The sequence below is a fragment of the Fundulus heteroclitus genome, chromosome 4 (genome assembly GCF_011125445.2).
Source record: "Fundulus heteroclitus isolate FHET01 chromosome 4, MU-UCD_Fhet_4.1, whole genome shotgun sequence".
NCBI classification, from domain to species: Eukaryota; Metazoa; Chordata; class Actinopteri; order Cyprinodontiformes; family Fundulidae; genus Fundulus; species Fundulus heteroclitus.
Genome location: NC_046364.1, coordinates 15653720 through 15675810, shown reverse-complemented (window position 1 = coordinate 15675810; position 22091 = coordinate 15653720). Strand labels below are relative to the sequence as shown.

The 22091-nt window shown below is 38.6% G+C and overlaps 1 protein-coding gene across 2 annotated transcripts in view; it reads right to left on the bottom strand.

The window, feature by feature from the left end:
- Window positions 1-22091, bottom strand: part of cdh16 (cadherin 16, KSP-cadherin) — a 35988-nt gene that overhangs the window by 12800 nt on the left and 1097 nt on the right. For both annotated transcript variants that reach the window (XM_012850801.3, XM_036136155.1), the window contains 8 exons: window positions 20061-20195; window positions 19670-19826; window positions 18980-19138; window positions 16579-16775; window positions 10993-11118; window positions 10095-10245; window positions 6511-6723; window positions 4324-4400 (listed from right to left, as the gene is read on the bottom strand). In XM_012850801.3, coding sequence (XP_012706255.2) covers window positions 4324-4400; window positions 6511-6723; window positions 10095-10245; window positions 10993-11118; window positions 16579-16775; window positions 18980-19138; window positions 19670-19826; window positions 20061-20195 — 1215 coding nt within the window. The remainder of the gene's footprint in view (window positions 1-4323; window positions 4401-6510; window positions 6724-10094; window positions 10246-10992; window positions 11119-16578; window positions 16776-18979; window positions 19139-19669; window positions 19827-20060; window positions 20196-22091) is intronic.

Here is a 22091-nt window from a genome sequence, read left to right as displayed (position 1 = left end):
GACCAACATGAACACAATGGTTGATGTGGCAAATGCTGATTGAGGAATGCAATGCTGTCCCACACTATTGTGTGATCAACCTGGTGACCATGCCTGAGGAGCAGGTGCCAAGCTGTTGTAGTTGTGTACGTTTCTCAAATGCTACACTGAATTCCTTTTTGTATAATGTTAAATTGCCAATATTTTCTTCAACCCTCAATCACCCATTCAATAAACGAAACAGAACAAGAGTCAATGGAAGAATAAGCTATTTGGCATTGGCAGAGAATTAGGCAACTTACTTATTTTTCGGACAATAAGGCTCACTTAAAATCTCTAAATATCCTCATAAATTCATGGTGCGCCTTAGAATCTGCTACGCCTTAAATAGATGATTACCATACTTGTGCTTACTGACCGATTTTATGTGGTACAATGCGCTCAAAATCTGTCAAAATGTGTAAGTACGTCTTTGCTTAGCAACGAAGCCGCTCCGCTCACTGGATATTCAGAGCAGTACGGTACACTGTGTCACTACCTGACTGGCCCCCTCAGCAGTCTACAAGACTGTGATGTCTAAACTAGAAGTGCATTCATGTAAGGCCAGCAAGAAATAGTTGGACTTACCCATGTGCACAACATGGGCTTTGGGACCCAACTCCTGGTCCTGGAGAGTCCCTGAATGGTGCCATGGAAGGAGTACCATCCTGGGATTTAGTGGTGCTCCAGAGGGACTTCAATTCCCATGTGGGTAACTATGGCACTATCTGGAGGGTTGTGATCAAGAAAAATGGCGTCCCTGCTCTGAATCTGAGCAGTATTTTATTTTTTGACTTCTTTATAAGGCACGCAATGTGTATAATAGACACCATGTTAAAGCGTACATAAGTGTAGTTGGTACCAAGCCAACCAGAGGTTGATGATAAATTTTGTAATCATATCAACAGACCTGCGGTGCTAGGTTTGGGTCTCAGCTGAAAAAAGGTGGACTTCCCAGTCTAGGTTGGGGGTAGATTTCTGCCTCAAGCAGAAGAGTTTGAGTATCTTGGTCTTTTGATCAAAAGTGATGCTCAGTTGGGATTGGAAATGGACAGGTGGATCGGGGCTTTATCTCAAGTAATGCAGGCACTGTGCTGATCAATTATGGCAAAGAAAGCGCTATGCCAAAAAGCGAAGCTCTTTACTTACCAATCTGCCTATGTTCCGACCCTCACCTATGGCCATGATGTATGGACCATGAACAAAAACGCCAGATACCTGATTAAAATGGCTGAAATGGGCTTTCTCTGGAGGGTGGCTGAACTCAGAATCACAGACAGGGTGAGGAGCTCTGTCATCCTGAGGGAGCTTAAAGTCGAGCGGCTGCTTCTCTGCATCAAAAGGAGTCAGTTAAGGTAGCTTGGATATCTGGTCCGGATGACCCCTGGAGGGCCTCCCCTTGGGGGTGTTTTGGGCGCGTCCCACTGGGAACTTGTTGGAGGGATTATATATCCCGTATGCCCTGGAAACACTCTGGAATCCCCCAGAATGAAGTAGAGGATGTCATTGGGGGGAGGGATGTCTGGGATTCCCTCATGGACCTGTTACCCCTCACCCCTGGATCTTGGATAAACGGAAGCCAAATGAATGGGTGAGGCATTGTTACCAAAAATAAATAATCAAACACAAATATCTTTACTTTTTGTTCTAAATCATACAGCCAGTACTTTTGTTCTACTGGCCATTTATTTATTTTTTGGCTTGATTTCAACAGAATGTGTTATTTTCAAAATTACTGGCTGCAGAAAGAGTAATTTTAGCCGTGTCATCTCAAATCCAGCTTTGGTATAAACTTTTGACAGTTCTCAATGGTATTTATAATCATGTGAGATTTGCTTTACTGATCGTGCTATGAGGAAGTATCTTTCTCTGTAGTCTGGACATTAAGGATGAGTTTTTCTCTGTTTTCTTCTCTCTGATGTTTTACATTTATGCATTATTTCCAATTACTAACTTAGGTTTTCCTCCATTTTTCATTCCTTTCATGGAAAGGGATTTTATGTTCTGCTGTTTCTTTCCTAGACCAGACAGTTGATAGAGCTTCTGATGCAATTATTACCACATGTTTGTTTTTATTTACCATAAAAGGCTAGACCAGTTTTATTGTGTTCTTCATGCCCTTTTAATCCTCACAGATAACCACTCACTCAATGTCTGGTTCTGATTTAAGTTTTTACATGCTTAGAGAGGGTCATTCCACTGTCACCACATTCTGGCTCAGTTTTAAGGGTGGCTGCAAAGTCAAAGACATGATGCAGTTGGCTGGGCTTCCATAGACAGACAACTATTAAAGGCATACTATGCAACATTTTTCAGTTAATTAATATGTTCCATACCGTTTTGGATGATTAAATGAGTCATTTCAGGTTGAACTAAGGTTTTCTCGGCCGCCCTGGTGGTCTGTGGGGGAAATACCGCACTTGCAATGCAGGAGCAGTCGGCCCGCAGTCACAGGCTCAGTAGTCTCGTGTGCATCATGAGAGTCGGTCTTGCTTTACGGCGAGAACTGCTACACGCCCGCAGTGAAAGGTGTGCTCGTTGGTAGCGCAGTGGCGATATTTGTGCAGTTATCATGGTGGAACCAGCGAGAAAACAGCGAAAGCCCATGTTGGAGCAGGCAAGAAAGAGGAAAAGGGCTCTGGACAGAGAGAGGAGTCGTACACGGGTGAACATAGAAGTCTGCAAGGCTGACGCGGACCTCGCGTTTCTGCTGATGCGATTGTAAGTAACATTGTAGGGTTTCCCTCACGCTACCGCCTCGCCGACATTCCAAAAAAATAATAATAAAAAAATAAAACTAACTCGATATGCGCGCCGCTCCGCTCAGCCGGTCAGCGGTGCAAAGTTTGTTTCCCCCCCCCGCTCCGCTCCGCTCAGCCGGTCAAATAAACATGCAAGCATATTGAGTTTTATTATTATTATTATTATTATTATTATTATTATTATTATTATCTTTTTTTTATGTTGGCGAGACGCTACCGCGGCGGCTGCGGCTTGGCGAGGCGGTGGCGGTAGCGTCTCGCCAACATAAAAAAAATAAAATAATAATAATAATAAAACTGGCGAGGCGGCGGCGGTCGCGGCTTGGCGAGGCGGCGGCGACCGCCTCGCCAAGATAGCGCTGCAAGAAGCTTGATGTTCATACCTTCACTGTGTTATTCATTGTTTGTACTGCCGTTTTTTCCACTTTTCGTTGCGTTCGCCTGTCTGCTAAGCTCAAAACAACCGCGCCTGGCTTGACGGAGGAACCAGAACAGCTGAGCATCTTTACGACAGTGCACTTTTACTTTCGCCCTCTTGGGGGAGCCTCGCTGGAAAATCAACCCCGGTTGCATAGTATACCTTTAACAAAGTGATGATAAATCCTATACTGAATCTGACTGTACCATATTGGATTTGGTTAGGATTTAACAGAAAATGTATGAATATGAATATGACTATATGAGTAGACAATTTTGTAATGAAAATTTAGCCAATTTTCAATTAAAATGGATTCAATCTAACTCAATGTGATTGGACCTGGTTGTCTAGTAAAGTGTCATGGGATGATATAAGTTGTGCATTGGTAATTTGTAATTTTTCAAAATTTCAAGGTGATATATTGTAGATTTGCAGTCAGTGCGCCTGAAAAACATTTCTTCACACCTCATAACAACCTGTAGTCTTTTAATGTCACTTTGGTCTGACAGAGATCCAGCCCTCAATTATCACAGCGTGACTGCACTCCCACTTATTTCCCAACCAGCATGGCTGTTCAGTCGTGTGCTCTACCATAGTGCTATTAGTGGGTATAAATAAATAGATTTTTTGTTGCAGACTTTTCTTAAGCAGCAAAAAAAAAGAAGGGGGAAACCACTGTTGGGTCTTGGACTTCAGCAATAAACACAGCTTGCTCCAGTTCAAAATGTGAATAGATGTGTTGAATGGAATTTTAAAGAAGTGGCATTGTTCATTTGAATGATTTAGCTAAAAAAATTACCTGTTGAAACAGGAATCAGCAGAAATGTTGATTTAAATAAACTCTGAAAACATTGTGTACTTAGGGAACAAGTAACTATAGGCTTAAGAAGGCCCACAGCGTGTTGCCTGCCAGGACAATTTGATCTGTTACATGCATTCAGAGCACTTTCACAGGCCACTGTCCTGCAGCCGCTTAGTCATGACAATGTTTACCCTGCCACTTTTTTTAAGGTTATTGTTCAAGAAGCCTACAGAAAGAACAGGACTATGTCTTAATATCGGTGTATGTGGTGTAAGAAAACATAAATCTTAGTGTAAGTGTGTGTGTTCAGTGCACTGTCATACCTCATGCTGGGAGAAGACTGGTGGGTTGTTGTTTTCATCCTGTACCGTCACAACCACGGTGCAGGAACTGTTTAGACCTGCCAGGGACATGATCACAGCTTCTGTTAGTGACTCAGGGTCAGCCATTCACACAAATGAAATATGCTGAAAGAACAGCAAGTACGTCTTCTTGCTTCCATCACACCCTGAGTTCATGAGTCACAGAGATCGCATCATCTGTTACCCCAGAGGCTGTATCTATACATCCCTTTGACCCCAATGTATTTACAAAACTACTGAGGTAATGGCTTACACAGTTTATATACTCTGTATGCCATATTTTTATTGTGTTGATGGTAGGAGCAATAGCATTTTCCACCAACGTTTCAGTCACTTCTCTCACACGTAAAACAGTTAACAGCTCAAGATGAATTGACCATCATAAAATGTCTTCCTAATTGTTAATACATTTAAAATAAAGCTGTATGACGGATTAAACTATTCTTAAAGAGTTTTGGCCAATTTATCAATATTGTTACATGACCAATATCTACAAAGGTTTGTTCTAAAATGAACAAAGGAGGGAAATGAGACTTGGACACAGGTATTGCTTCATAAGGTCACAAATTGTTTCTTCACTGTTGTTTCTTATAAATAATAAATAATAAAATAAGAAGAAAGAAATGGTGACCTGGCTAACTGAATGTAAAGAAGATCTATCAGTAATAATAATAATAATAATAATAATAATAATAATAATAATAATAATAATAATAATAATAATAATAATAATAATGTATGTATATATATATAATATAATAATAATGTATATATATAGATGTTTAAAATGTGTGATCTGGTAACACCAAACTTAAAGACTCTTTACTTAAATTTGTTTTTGTCTGGTTAGGATAAATGCTTTTTACGTAATGCAATGACAGAAGTCATTTGGTAACAACAATGGACTAATTGATTGCATAATCAAGCTAGTCCAGGCTTTTTTTGCAGGAATAATAAGCAAACTGGGGACAACCCAGGCTTACTTTTCTCTACTAATGACACAATGAGGGATATTTACCCAAGACATAGCCATTTATGTCAAAGAAAACAAAGAAAAGTCTCTTGATCAAGACTGTTTTTCCTCCAGAGGATTGTGCACGAACTTGAGGCGTGTGTTTAGTCTTGTACATGTTGACTGAGAGGAGGCCAGGAGGAAGAGGAGGAGGGTTTCTCATGAGGAGAAAACAGCTCGGGGCAGAGCTTTCAGTTCAAACTAAGCTGTTCTCCTCACTCATGGTTCGAATTTGTGCAGAATCAGCCATAGTTCCTCTAAAGCCTCAGTGTTTAAGACAGTGTGTTTAGACATGTAGTTTTTTGCTAAATAAATTATAAATGAACAAGTTAAGTGTGTAACAACTATTACATAAGCCGTGGAGTTTCATAAATGTGACAATGTCAACAACTATGTACTCCATGCATTTGGTACCAAGCTACTGCTAATAGCTACAGTCATCATGTGAAATAGTTTTTGGCACTGCTGCCAAGTCCGCTTAATATAACCAACCCTAGGCTTGTGTTTTTTTCTAAAGACGCTTGTAAATTCTGTGACTCACGTTTTTCAAAATAAACTTCACTGTTACACTGAATAAACTTACCTGTCCAGCAGAAAGCCTGCAACCTCCAAATCCAATTTTAATCCCCGCTCCCTCATGAATTGTCTCCACTCCACCTGATAATAAAAGCTACGCCAATGTACACTCTCGTTTTCTCCCGGTTATTACTTCATTTTCCTTTCTAGCTTACTTTCTCTTCCATCTCGCTGGGCAGAGCAGAGGGGTGGTCCTCCGTTTCAACAGAAAAGGTTAAATAGAATGATCTACGGTTGTCTTTGCTTGTTTTCTACTCCTCCACCAACAGGACGTCTTCATATAAATGGCCGATACGGAAAACACGTATTGCTGACAAGTTTGTCCCCTTTCGGCTACTGAAATCAGAAATGGCGACGCAACATGGCGCCTCCCAGTGGGTGCACTCTCACCAATGTATTTATAAACTACTCATTTTAAGCTATGAGAACAATTTCCTTTTTGTGAGGTTATTTAACTTTGTCAACATGTGTATTTATAAAAGCAATACTGGATTTTTTCTAATTAAAAACCACATTAGTTACACACTGCCCCTTTAGGAAAGGTAGTCCCTTATATTCACCTTTGGCATCCTCAGCAGTGATGGTAAGGGTGTATTGAGGTGCTGTGCCCTCCATGCTGTCTGCCTGGACAGAAATGACACCTGAGTCGCGGTCCACTCTGAACAGGGCACGAGGACTCTCTGGAATTTGCCCGACCAATCGGTAGAAGATCCGCACATTGTCCGTTTTGGGATCATCGTTGTCGGCTGCCTGCACTGTCAGGATTTCGGTCCCTGGAGAAATACAGGTGGAAGGTACAATAAAAGTGCATCCTGACGCATCAGAGCTTCTAACCATACAATTTTAATTTTAAAAGTTCAGGCATTTTTGTAAGTTTGTAATTATCCTAATATTTGTACGGAAAGCTTATGCAAAACCTGAGGATCAATCAACATAACCGTACAATATTTAATTTTCTGTAATATGGTGCAGACTCCACAACATGACAATAATGGAATGAGCGGCGGCAGCTTGCCAATAGGGGGCGCTCAGCCACCGCCACCATGAGAATTTCAAGGGAAAAAAGCATAGACACAGTAAACACAAATTATGTAATTTAAAGTAATTATCACATCTGTTCTGCCATAAATTGAGTCTTAAATTAGATTTTTTTGTGTGTGTGTGTTTCAATGCCGTGGGATGCAGGACAAATGTGTGTCCATATGTTTTTGTTACCTTCTGTCTTCCATGTGACTTCATGCTGGTGTCTAATTGGTTACTTAAATACTTTCCTCTGGGCAGAGCCCTCTGTACCCATGGCCAATCAACACTTTTTGTGCAATCCTTCATCCAATCAGATTAATTTATGATACTCATCACTCTAAGTCACATCCCTGGTAGTTTAGACGCATTAACGCAAATATCACTTAAACATTTGGATGCAAGTGTAGGAATCAGACATAAACAGCAATAGGAAAATAGGAGAGAATTACATAGAGCAAGAACATTTGATCATTTATTTACAAAATAAGAACTTCACAATGCTTTCACTGGTAAAAAAAAAAAAAAAAAAAAGCAGACCGACTTGATTTAAAAATCCAGCAGCAGACAACTGACAGTAGATGGATTTATGTTCGAACAGAGTTTTATTTTTGTTTTACAATCTCTGACCTCTAGTGCACCCCTCCAAAAAACATGTTATCACCAGCCGCCACTGAGAACGAGGGTAAAACAATAAACTTCTCTTTTATAACTCACTCAGTGATTCCCTTTAGATTAACAGATTGTCCCATCTAATTCATTTCCCAGAATCAAATCATTTTAAAAGCATCAACAAAATGGCTTTTATGCTGGTACTACATTTGTCACGACACACAGGGTGCTTTTTATGATCCTGGAGAAGAGTGAGGGTGTTTTCCCAGGGTCTTGGCAAATATCCCACAACCCTTTCACAAAAGCTACCTGGCACTCAATGTACTTTTAACACTAGTCTGTAACAGCACTTTACCAATATATATATATTTTTTCCCCTGAGGCTGTTAAGCATTCCAAATATAGACCAAAATGGACACTGAGTAATTGTAATTCTTCATGTTGTTTTTAAAAACTCTTCAGTTCATTATTTACAAAGATTACAAAATTCCAACTCCAGTATGATCCGACAAAGCTGGCACATTTTAAATGCTTAGGATTTAGGATTTTGTTTGAAAGGACAACTGAATTATACTCCCGCATTACATCTCCTATGTGTTTAAAAAAGTAGGAGTTTGAAAATTAAGGTTTTGACAGTCATCTTAAATGTGTTTTAAGTGTTTCTGTTGTTCAATGAAACAATTAGCTACTCAGGTGGTATGGTGACACTGGTGTTGGTCCCGGGTCTTAATCTCAGCACGACTGAATTTTCTTTGGTTTTTCTACCACTGTCCCAAAATAGGCATGTGAGATTCAGTAGAGACTCTGATTTGCCTTTAGGATTTAGGAGATGTATGAAATGCTCGTTTGACTCAAATGTTCATGTGTTGGCCATGTGATGGGCTGAAAAGGTCCCGCCCTGAAAAGGTACCCCGCCCCTGTGGGCCACTGATAACTACGCTAATTTATTCTGGCCAGAGAAGAGTTCATTTATTAATAAATCAAATGTAATCTGATGCAGCGATGATGGCGAAGGTAATGAAATTTCCTCCTGAAAGCACATCGGGCTCAACTAAGACACAGAAATAACGCAGAGCCTTGTTGCCCGAGACCCCTGTTGCAGGACATGTTTTGGTTGTTGTTGTTTTGTTTTGGGGAGGTGAGGTGTAATTTGTGAGTTTACTGTACAATGAATGCCAGAATGTACAGGTTGAGTGTTAACCACTGAAAGGATTGAAGCTGATTGTAAATTGAAATCAACTTTGTCATTTTAACAACACTCATTTAGTGATATCTGTCCATCATAAATGTTTAGAACCAAAAACTGAGACGTTTCAATCAGAAGTGAAAAAAAGGGAAAAACTGTTTGTTACCTGTTTGCATCGCAATTATCATTCAAGGCGGCACAGAAAACAATTATACGACAGACGGGACATGAATGAGTGGACTGCATTACAGCAACGTTGGCTTGCAGTAAGAAGGTCCTGTGATGTAAACGGGTGATGAAATGCGACAGGACGGTTCAGACTATGGACGCTTTGAAAAAAAATCAGATACAGATCCAAATTAGTTCCACGTGCGGAAGTGGCACAAATTTTTGGGGGAGTTGAAAAGATCAGAAATGGGCCATTCACACTGCCAGTGAAAGAAAGAAAGGATTTGGGTCGCATTACCCTGCAGTTGCTCCGTGTTGGACTGGCAGCCCGATGACATAAGATAAACGATGGTTGGGTGGACATAATTACCTAAAAGTGTGTGGCTAATCAAAAGTTGGCTCCCACCTCGTCTGCTCAGAATAATTCTCTCCCTTGAGCAAATCCAGTTGATGCTGCCAGCCCCAGATAATTGCTACTGCAGCTCTCTGATTCTGATCTGAAATTAGTTTTTGTTGTCATCTATACCTTGCCCACTTCCCAAAAGTTATTTGATTTGTGGATCACGCTTACACCTCAGTCTATCTGGAAAGATATTGCCTTGAATGTAGATCCTGTACTATTTATTATTTAAAGTCAGAGGTTAAACCTTTCCCTGTGACACTGCACGGATAAGCAGGTATAGACAATGGATGGATGGTTAAACTTGTTCTTTTATGACTCAACGTCCTTGACCAGTGGTCCAAGATATCAAACTACTATCCTGTTGTTATGCTAGGCTTGTTATTTGCCTTTAAATACTTTCGTAGGTTGTTTAAATATGGATAAATATAAATATTTTTGAAATTGCAAAAATTTTATAGTTAAAAATTCTTCAAATTGTTTTCTGCTGTAACATAATTTATTACTAGGGAATTTACTGTCAAACTTTTCACTCTATATTTAACGTAGCCTGTTTTCTCTGCAAAATTATTGTGTACATTTTGGCTTTAAAACATAATACAATTTCTTCTATAGATCCACATTAAGGTTTAGCCTACAATGCATCAGCAGGGTAGATAGGTAGCTCTGGTTTACGTTCAAGGCTGAGAAGGGAAATTCAAAAAAACAGAACATTTTGTAAGCGTCCACTTCAGAGATATCTAAAAGCTTTCAGTTACCCCGAGCAGCCAGTTCCTTCACCACGGTGTGGTACTGGGCCTGAGGAAATGTGGGTCTGTTGTCGTTGGCGTCACCCACCATCACCCGCAACTCCACAGGTTTGGCAATTTGTCTGCCATCCGGACGCTCAACTACTATACTGATGTGGAACTGGAGGAGAGAACAGAAACATGATATTTGATGACATAATGTTTACAGTGAGGTACTTTCAGTCAGGTACACCTGATAATTTTAATGGGATTAGTAAAGAAAAAACCTTACTTTTTATATTATTTAACCTGTCCATTGTAACTTTACAAGAACATGATGGGATACTTTCCTACAGGTACAGTTTCTGCAGTCTCAGATCTATGAAGTAGTCATAGGTTTGCCACATGAGCATTTGTGCCAGAACTGACTGCTGTCAGAGCCATTTGAGGGTCAGATGAGCTTCATTTAAATGCAAAACCAAAGAGTAAACTGCAGATTTTGATTTGTATTCGTAGCACACATGAAGATCTTTCGGCAACTGAACGTAATTTGAAATTAACTCGCTGCCATGTTGCAATCTTGTGCCAAAGGGGGGTCTTCTGCTGTGACATTCAAATGTTGGATTGTTTCCTCAGCTAAAATTGCTCATACAAGAAGTAGAAAAGGTTACACGGTGCTCTCGTTTTGGACGAGTTTTATGTATCAGGACTATTTGACTGAAAGCTGCAGATAACATCACTAAAGCTCATAACAAATTTTGTGGGGCTGCATTTAAACAAAAGGAGTCAAAGGTAATATGCGTTTGAATTTCAAGATTAGATTTAAGGTTAAAAGTACAATTTTCATTATTTATAAAGCTCATTATTTTCACTCTTTCCACACTTTAAACCGAGATTCAGTACCAGTGGAAATACATATGCTTCAAACCTGGTCTTGCGTCTCTCTGTCCAGAGGGGCGTTGAGATAGATGACACCTTCTCTGCTGATGGTGAAGAGCATCTCTGGAAACTCCCCGTCCAGACTGTACTCTGCTTGGCTTCCACTCCATTTGACCTGAATTCAGCAAACACATTCATGCAAACAGCATTTTAATGACGACAGCTCTCTCTCTCTATATATATATATATATATATAATGAGTGAAGCTAATAAAGCTAATTGTAAGGTTGTTGTCTGGGTGCTGCAGGGACATTTATTATAAGAGCTTCTGCAATAAAACATACTAAGGTTGCCCTTTGTTTATTTGACAAAGGAGTGAGCAATCGCATTGAAAATGATGGGGACCAGAGAGCATGGCCAAAACTAACGAGGCGGGCTAAAGGGGAATTTCCACTCTGTTTTACAACCCCTGTTACAGGGCTAAACAGAAGGATCTGTTGGGTGCCATCAAAATGGCACCCAACAAGGAGAGGATCCCAGACGCTGCACAGCTGATGCAAACCCGAAGCATATGCATCTCCTCAGCTCACTGTCAGAGCAGTAACAGCCCCCCCATCTTCGGTGCTTTTATATACACATACCCAATCCACACATCTGACTGTGTTATGGTGTGTTTCCAGACCTCTGAACTCTGCAGAAATTAGATTAATCCTGACTGACTGCTCTATTTAAAGCTGCACGCAAAAACATGGATGAGATCATCTGTTTTTGCTTTTGTCTGTATTTGAGTTAGCAGAGCACACTGAGTCTTCTTTTATAGGTTCAGCTTGTACTTCTGCACAGAAGCATCTCACAAGCACTGAGGAGAGAAGTCGGTGGCTGATGTTTTGAAATAAGCATTTGGCTTTGCCTAAAGCTTAAATTTAGCAACCAGTCGATTAGTTAGAGATAAAAAAAAGTGTTTTCCAAATTAACTATAAGGGTCATGGTAGTTTACATAGTAGATAGTTGACATATTGATTAAAGAGAGATGATGAAAAGATACAGCTTTATTACAGTGTGGTCACCTAAAAAAATTAAAACGGGGTTCAAAACATTTAATTTGAAATGGACAGCTTACTGTTACAGAAAAACGTTACTTATGTCAGGGCCTTGCTTAGTGGTAATTTATCTGGTATTTCTGGCACATTTTCAGAGGAAATGTTACAATTGCTGCCAGGAGGGTTTATAAAAGTTTAGGTTGTAGGTCACAAAATATTGATACATATATTTGAATATGCAGTCTTATGTTTTTTTTTTATGTTTCCAAATAAAAGAGCTTCAGTTTAGTGTCATGTTATTTTCATTTTGTATGATTCTCCTTTTAGTTTCATCATACTTAGGCCAGTGAACTATGAAAACTGTTGAAAAGCTTTAATCATTGATGTGATCCAAAGTAGAATATGACACGAGGGGTATTTCTTTACAAGTAACAACCCTAACAGCGTGTATACTTCATAGCATAGATATTATTTTCTACATACAGCTGATATATACATGGACTGTATAAAAATACACATAGAGCTTTTTACTTATTCTCTGATACTAAATCAGACTAAATGTTTCCTGTTTTAGGTCAGTTGTGATTTCCAAGGTTATTTGTGTTTGCTAAATGTCAGAATCATTTTCATTTCATGGTTGTTTTCTTGAAATTCAGAAGTCTACATACCTCAGCTATCTAACCTGTGTGTGGCACCTTCAGGTGCCACATTTCGTAGGGTAAATTGTACCCTAAGAAAGAACCAGACTTGTGAAGATAGACAATTCTCTTCCCGATGTCTTGGCTGATTTCTTTTGATTTTTTTCATGATGTTGCACTGTATATTTGAGGTGTTGCCTCACCTGGCTTTCCCAAATCTTTTAAACTTCAGTATTTGAAGGACTTTATGAAAGATTACTCATTTTTCTGGTGTTTAGCAAATAGATATAATTTAGGAAATCCTAACTGACCTAAGACAGGACACATTCAGACTGATTCATTGTCGGTCAGTGAGAAAAACAGGTTATGTTTCTTTTGATATAATGTCCATATAAATATTTAGTTTCAACTTTATGTAACGTTGGACCAAGAAGGTGAAATTGAAATGGCAATCATGGTTAAATCTATCCTCATGTTTTCCAGTTTGCAAGGTATCATGTAATGCTCCTTTTTTCTGACCATTTTTCAAATTACTACATTATGAATTAATACCATATTTTTTATAGATGTGGTAAATCGACTCATCTCTGAAGTGAGAGTGATAATCTGCTTTTTAAAGGCAAAAAGTCCTAGTTTAAAGTTAGAAATTTTCTGACTTCTTAAATGGTGTTATTTGCAAAAACAAATACATAAATAAATCTAATAAACATTCCTTTTTTCTTTTTCTCTTTTATAAAATTTATTTTCTTTTTCTCTTTTATAAAATTGAACACTGTGTTAGCACGCTACTCTGTGTCACTGTAACCAAGGGAATAAGGTAGCTGAATGGCCCCATAGAGCCGCACTGCGCAACAGCTGAGGATTTTGTGTTTATCTGGCATTATAAGCAGATGACCATCAATTCAATTACATATATCATTTCTTTATATTTTTTACAATATGAGATCACCTCTGCTGATCATTCTTAGCTAAAAAACATGCAACACCAGCAGTACAGGCATCAGAGATTTCTCTTGCTCTGCTCCAAAACTCTGGAAGTCTTTCCTGCCAAATATCCACTACATTGACTCTCTTCCCCTGTTCCAAACCTGACTTAAACCCCACCTGTTTGTTGGTTTTGAATTTGCACGGTGACCCTGAGTGTTGAGAAATGTGCTTCTAAATAAACTGTATTATGATGATATGAATATCTTAAAATCAATAAATATGCTCCAGTAAAGGTGGGCCAATACGGCGGATCTGCAATATTGCATTCAGATGCTAAAACGGGAAAGTCTGTGCAGTTAAGAACTTTAAACAATAATCCAGAAGTGTTTTGGCATCTTAGCCACTCCTGAACCTAAATAGATTGTTGTCATTGAGTTCAAGTAGTTCTGCTGATTGCAATAATTAATCAAAGTTTTAGACAATCAGAAACATGCACCAGATAATAGACTCAAATGAATCTCCTTGTACTCACTGGAGAAGAAGAACTTGTAAAAAAACAAAAACAAAAAAAAAAAAAAAAAAAAAAAAAAAAACATGGGACTTTAATATTTAAATTCACAGTTTGGGGTTGATTTGATCTCATATGAGAATTTGAGGAATCTCCACAGCATCTGTCCTCATAAGAGATTCTTAAAGGGAGAACAAGAGCAGCAAAAAGCAGAAAAGTGAGTGGAGCACTTTTCACAACGTGGACGTTGTCAGCATGAAAAACACAACATTTGTCACAACTGAGTCGACGTGTGGACATAACTGCTCCATTTATACGAGAAAGTGAGGGAGGTGGGAATGCATAGCGTGTTCCCTCTAACAGGACTATCTCTGTATGTGTCATAACAGCAGTCAGTCCCAACACCCACTGAGCGCTGCAAGACGATCACGCTACGTAGGCGAAACGAGGCTTTCCCCGAGTAAGCGCCATGTCAGCCTGATCTGCTGTTCTTTCTGCTTTAGATTCAGGATGAGGGAAGGTGGAACCCTGGTTTCTAATTTTTCTTTTATTTTTTTTAGGTGGATCAGCCAACGAGTTAATAAGCTTCATTTCTCAGACATTTGTCACAATGATCATTTAGGTGTTTCCACACAGGCCAATTTTCACTCAGACACCAAGGGGCATTAAGGACATCAAATAAATAAGACATAAAAAATAACAAAAATCATCATTTATGGTATCAACCCTACATTCAAAAAATCCTGAATAGATTTGATTCTTTATCGTAAATCGGAGTCAAGATTTGAAAATACTACAGAAATGATCAAATGCGCCTCCACTTGTGCAATCACACATTTTCTGTGGGTGGAGGAGGATGTTAGAGTAGGAGGGAAAGATGAGCTGAGGGTGAGTGTGGGGGAGGTGGAAGAAAAACAAAGAGGGGGAGGTTTGTCATCTACCTTTTGGCCACAGTCTGTCCAGAAATGGCAGAATACATTTATATGGGTCTTGCTCTTCTCTATTTGTTTCCATTTCTCAGTGCTGAATGGAAATAAAAATCTTTTCTCTCTACACATAAACATTTGAAAAGAATTTAGAGTCTTTTTTTTTCAACCAATATTTTCTGTTCCATTCATGTCTTATAAAACCTCTGAGGGTGTTTGGGTTATTTATAGAAGCAGAGCTAATATGAGTAACTCTGTAACAAGGAATAAATATATATATATATATATATATATATATATATATATATATATATATATATATATATATATATATATATATATATATATATATATATATATACCAGGATCAAACTCATGCATGATAAAACTGAGCCCATTACACAGAATCTATGTTCTTCTTTTGGACAAATTTTACTCTCTAGAAAAACGATAATTATTATTTTCACTGAAGTATGAAGGATCCACCAATCACTTAATGAGGCATAAGAAGGGAAGAATACAAATCTGATATTTCATCTAATTAGAATTATAATCTAAGAATTTCCCTATGTTTAAAAAAAAAATAATATTGCCATTGTTTTGCTGTAGCTTCCATAAAAAAGGTTATTTTGTTCTATTAATGACAAGCAACTAATAATCTTTCTTCATTTCTGATGAATTCGGCGTTTATTTTCTTTTGTAAACATGGGAAATTACCCCTTCAGGTAAAATAGTGTGGAACAAAGACTACCCCCGCCTAGTTCTACAGCAGGCAAACCAGCCTAAGTAAATAGCTGCAGATTAACTTGGCTGATAAAATACTTCCTACAACAAGCAAAGCAAAAATAACATCTGAGATCTTAAGTGGGAAAATAAACATAAATTCTTCACCATGGCTCAGACCATAAGTGCTTTTGTTTCCCAAAGCATGTTAAATATTAAAGTGTTTACACTGTGTAGTAGGATTAAAATAACACTCCTTGTGTGAGGGATCATAGAAGTTAAAGTGACTCAGCCAGAAAGGATTCATTGCATTCACCCAGCATGAATAATTTAGTATTTGATCACTTAGCAGGTTTTGAGAAGTACTAAAAAAGAAACTAGCAAGGGGATACCTTTTCTCTCCATCCTGACTATTGATCATGATCCTTTGATTATAATACAATACCGCAATGGATAATATGCTTTCCGGATTTGGTAGGAGAATAAAACAAGTAAAAAAATATATATATCTTTACTTGTTTAGCTATTGATTCCAGTCAGGTATCCGAGCCAACCCGCACTGAGACGGCACTGGTAAAAGTTTTAAATGACTGGCAACTCAACAGGGAAGCATCACAAAACATCTGATGAGCTTTTACAGGATCTCAGTCCAGAACATAACCAAAGTCTGGCAAAGTGGAATAAGATCATTTCTATCATATCTTGACTATTTATTTGCTTTACATGTTGTGCTTTATAATTTGTTTCTTTTTATTTGAAGCTTACACGTCCGTTGCTGTGTATTAACGTTTTATTAGAACTTTTTTATATAGAGTTGCATTATTTTTCTGTAAAGCCCCTGGAATCGCTGCCGCTCAGCTGTCGATGTCTCACCTGTGAAATGGGAATGGGGTAGGGACCTGGGAGATTCTCCTGAAGTCGCACGGGGTCCGGCGAGGCCCAAGTGTTCCCGGTGACCTCAACGGTAACGATGCCGGTGGTGAAGAACGCATTGCTCCTCCCTCCCATGTCTTTCACCATCACTGAGAGTTTATAACGACCGCACATTTCTGGGTCCAGAGTGGAGGCTCCTGAGGGGGGAGGAGGGTCACAGCGCAGTGAGAATTAAGAAAATAGCATTTTATTTTGGGAACAGTTTATTCTTAGCACTGACATTATCACCAAATTCAGTGGAAGATTATTCTGTAAACACGCCCCAGTGTGACAAAAATAAATCTGGCTTTTGGAAACAAATGACCCACATAATAAATTAACACCTGCAAACACAACTAAAATGTAATTAAACCCGGTAAGTCTGTCACTGACCACAGACTCCTTCGGATAAACGCGACATCACACCATTGTTGCTAAATTTAACATGTCAGCGCTTATTTAAAGCACCAGGATGCTGTTTTTGTCAAATGCACAAATGGAAGTGAAATAGCTCAAAAAGCACACCGCAGAGGCAATCATAACCGGTTTCAACTAGACTGCAGATGAAATAGGGAAAAAAAAAAAAAAAAGAAATCAAGGAGGCAATTTTAGTGCTCCTTGCCACTTGGAAATCAGCAGCTTCTGTCAAAGCGTAGCAAGGGGAAAGACGAGAGCAGCAGAAATAGAAACGAGCACGTGGGAATTCACTGCGAGTCCGCACTAAAAATGTGCCTGTTCACAAACAATAAAGTAGCCTTGATTTTTAAAGGATTATGGTGTTCTTTATATTTGAAGCTCCTACAAAAAAACCTAGTGTCACATATCTTCTAGTAGGCTTCTGTAGAGGTGTTAAAGTTATTTCCTTTTCAGAAAATAACCTCAATGCGTGGCTAATGGTGTGCAGAGATTTATTTGTTAGAAAGGAAGAAAGCTCACTTTTGAGACCAATTTTAAATGACTTGCTTCGGCAAAATGCAAAGAGTCTCTAGGCCCCACAGCTTATATTCTGTTCAGTACAAACCTCAGTGCAAGTAGGTGGATGAGCACAATTATATTTTCATGACAATTCAATGGATGCAATAATAATAAGATTCAACACAAAAGTGGTTTAAAAGCATATTAAGTGTAATTCATGTGGCCCATTTACTGAAATCTCATTGTGAGATACAGTCACCATATAGAAATGTGGCTGCAGTAAAAATATGAGGGGGTATAGAAGGTGTTGTGAAAGTATGGTTGTCACAATGAAAGGAATTCCCTCTCAGTTTTGAGGGAGCACAGAGAGATTTCTCAAGAGCGATTTTCTGTTTTGTTTTTGGTTGGTTGGTGTCAAAAGAATAGTTAAATGCACAGCTGCAAAAAAACCTACAGCATAATGCATTCAGTGTACTCTATATTTGGTAATTTACCTGGATGAAATAGCACGGCCAAATTAATTTTAAGAATCATGTTTATAGTAAAAATAATTTGTATTCACTCAAAAAGCTGTTTATCACCATAGGGTAATTATTACCATCGGAATCAGAATTGTCAAATATCCGATCAATGATTTAGCCATTTTTTTCTTTCTTGCTTTGCTTTCGCCTTTCTGTAAGTTTCCTGTAAGGAATATTTTTTTGCGGTGGGTTGGGGGCCACCTTGCCATTTATCCTGCCAGGTTAGGTTGGGTGAGTAGGTGGGTGGGTGGCTGGGGGGGGGGGGGGGGGGGGGGGGGGGGGGGGTCCCCACCAGTTTTTTTGCCTGTGGTTTCAGTTTTGCAGGGATTGAAATGTTTGATATAAAGACATCCAATTGATTACATTGACTGCAGACCCTTTTGCCTTGTTGTCCCATGTTCTTCTCGGATTTTCTTACACCCTTATGTGGTACATTTCTAAAAAAAAAACTTCTTACAGTATAATTATTTATTGTGAGAAATATGCATCTGTTTTACTTCCTGGCATTCTGACTTGTATAATGTTCATATTGTTGCTATTACTTCCATCCTTGTCATTACCATTATTATACCAGTCATACTTTAAGTCAGGGGTCACCGACTGCTACCAGTGCTACCAGTACTGACCTTTACACTAGAAGATTCAGAGTTCATCTTAAATTTATGTAAAATAAACATACTTTTCATGTTTTGTTATAGATATTGTCATTTTTAAATCTATATAAATGCAAAGGAGAATAAACAGGAGGAGTAACGGAATAAAACAAACATTTAGATGCAGCTCATTGGTGGATTGTGCTTTTTTTTAGAACAGGCTCATGGGCACAACATGTGGTCCTGGGGGGCTACATGGTGCCCGCGGGCACCATGTTGGTGACCCCTGCTTTAAGTGATGTGATGTTATGTTATGCTAGTACACCAACTGACCCTCCTCAGTGAGGGAAACCTCTCCTGTAATGGAGTCAATGAAAAACATTTGACTGGAGGGAATCCTGGGCGTTTGCTCCATCAGGCTGAACCGCAGCTCAGCATGAGCCGTGTCACGGTCATCGCGATCGAGCGCCTCCACCTGCATGAAGGGGATCCCTGATGCACACAGAGGATGCAAAGACAACAGAGAAAGATGAAGCATGACAGAGAGACGGGTGCTGTTCATTATTATTGCAAACAACAAAACATCCTACATACAGTTGTTTACTATATATACATCTTTACAGTGGGGATGAAGGAATATCTTTTTTGCATTATGATTGAATACATTTACTTTTTAAAAATAAAAGTTAATGTGCAGGTCAGGTCCTATGACAAAGCGCTAACAAAGCTTTAATGCGATGAAAAGATTTAGAATCAACTCTGCAGCCTTATTAAGGAATTCCTTAAGTACAATATTTACTGTACAGAAAAAAATATTTTATATTTTTTACATTGGTATAATGCATATGTTATTTTTTGATTCCATTGCTCTTGTGTGTCTTAGTTCCCTCTCTGAAAAAGTACATACAAATAAAAAGAAGAAATTGTTGGGGATATTTCCTTCATCATATTTAACACATTTGGACAAGCAAATTTCCAGTGGAGAGAAATAAATGGCCATGGAAGACCTTAACATTCTTGTACCTTTGAGAAGCCCAAGCTGTACGCTGCCTCTCATGCTCTCCTCTATGAAGGTGGGCACATTGTCGTTCTTGTCAATGACACACACTTCCACGGTGAAGCTCTGTCGATGAGACGACGATCTGATGTTCTGAGCGGCGTCCGATGGTCTGAAGGACACCTGCAGTACAGACGCCAGAACCCTGACTCGGTGTGTTGTGTTTGAACATCACTGACAATTACTCACAATCCAAGCAGAGATTTAAAATCTTTATGCAACACCGAACATAAGATGAATGTGATTTGATGTAGATATGCCAAGCAACTTCATTTCACATATCTTGAATTTGAAATTGATATATCTAAAATTAGCAATATATGGGAAACTGAAATATGACATAATGCAGTGTATAACCTGCAAAGAGTAGGATGGCTGTTTCTCTCTGTCCAGCGGTTTTATTGCGTACAAAAACTGGGCGTCTACTCCAAATATCCCCTCATCGTCTCCAGTTAACACCAGGTCAGTGTAATTACTTGGCAGGTTGTGAAGCTGTGCAAAAAGGAAAAACAAAAGACTCAAAATAGTTTGTACTGCTGCTTAAGACGCATAAGCAAGATGACACAAAAGCAAAACAGATATCATTATGCTAATGAAATTATTACTATATTTAGATAAATTCACCATGTAAATAATTTTAAGACTTGAACCATTACATTGTTGATTTCAGTGCAAACCATCCACATTTTATTCGTCACAGGGACCGTCACCCTTTCTTCTCCATTTTCTGTGTAACAATTGTGGAACTACTAATTGGAACAGAATGCTCATTTTTTTCCTCAAAACGTGCTTTAAAATCATTAATTCCTCCGAGCACAATTGACAGCATGAGTGTTCAATGATTGTTTTAAATAGTCCGTATCGTTTTTGTTGTGCTTGGATTTACCTTACAAATGTCAAGTGCAGTACCTTTTTAACACCGTTCATACATCTTGACCTTTTTCACATTTTATTGCAATGCATCCACAAACTTTAATGGATTTTATTTGGATTTTGTGCTATGGATCAAAACCAAGTGGTGCAGAATTGAGAACAGGAAGGAAGGATGGAGAATGTTTGGCATTTTGTTCAGATTTTAGATTGTGTCTCTTCCAGCTTTGCATGTCTGGACATGCTGGTTTGTCCATTTTAATAAAATAATTTAAGTTTTGTCATATTGGAAAACCAGCCTCTGTAAACGGCAGTTGTTATTGCAGCCCTGCACTCCAACAGCACTATATACACAAATACAATTTTACCCGAGCTATTTCATTGCAGCTCTGGCTGTGTGTTTAGGCGTGTTACTCTGCTGGAACGTGAACATCCTCCCCAGTCTTAGGTGTGTTGCAGCCTTTAACAAATTTTCCTCCAGAATTGTTCTGTATTTAGCTCCAACAATTTCAACTTCAACGCTTACCAGCTTCCCTGTCCTTGTTAAATAAATGCTCATAACGTGAAGCTGGCACTACCATGGTTTTTTTTACAGCCGTGAAATACACAGCTTTTTGTTTGTACAGTTAAACACCACAAGCCAACAATTATTCATACCCTTGTTATATTTATGATATATGTAATGTTAACATTTTAGGAGGATCAATTTGAATCAGGAAGAGAACCTGTGGAGAGAGTTAAAGATTAGTGTGATGGCAAGGAGGCTCTCCGACCTCAAAGACTTGGAAGACCCATCATCAAGGATAAATGTTTTTTCTTTTCTCTTTTTTTTTTTGATTTTCAACTGTTTTCATTGCAATCATTATTAAACTGGCATAAGTAAGGGTTTAATGATAATAACAAAAACCAGTAAAAACATGCAGATTGCTGTTTTGATTGCTGTAATGCCATTTAATATTTCTCCATTGATTATTAAGAATGGTATACATAATTTTGGCATGCTTTGTATTGATAAAAATGTATTAAAAAACAGAAAAAAAAACATTTGTCGTTAAAACTAATACTGCTGTTACAGTCTCACATTCTGTATGCTACTTTGTGCTGGACTATCGCAAAAAAAATAAATAAATAAATAAACAGTACAGAAATGTTTGTACCGGTAATGTGACAAAACATAGAAAAGTCAAATGGATATGAGTATTTTGGGGGGCAGCAAAAGATTTTGAGATGATTCCAAAATGGAAAGCGTGCGTCTGTCCCCGTTAACCCTGCGATGGACTGGTGACCTGTGCAGGATCTGCCTCTGCCTCTTTTCTTGGATACTGTCCAGCCTCGTGCAACCCTGACCATGACAAAGCTAGTGTGGAAAACTGAGGGAAGGTCAAAGCGAAAAATAAATCAGCCCTGAAAGTGTTTATTCACAGAACCCTTTATGATTTGTAAAGAAGGACCTCAGCAGTGCTGTAGCGTAAGGTTTGCTAAGTGAATCATGCAAGACGTCTAAATAGGCGAACAGAC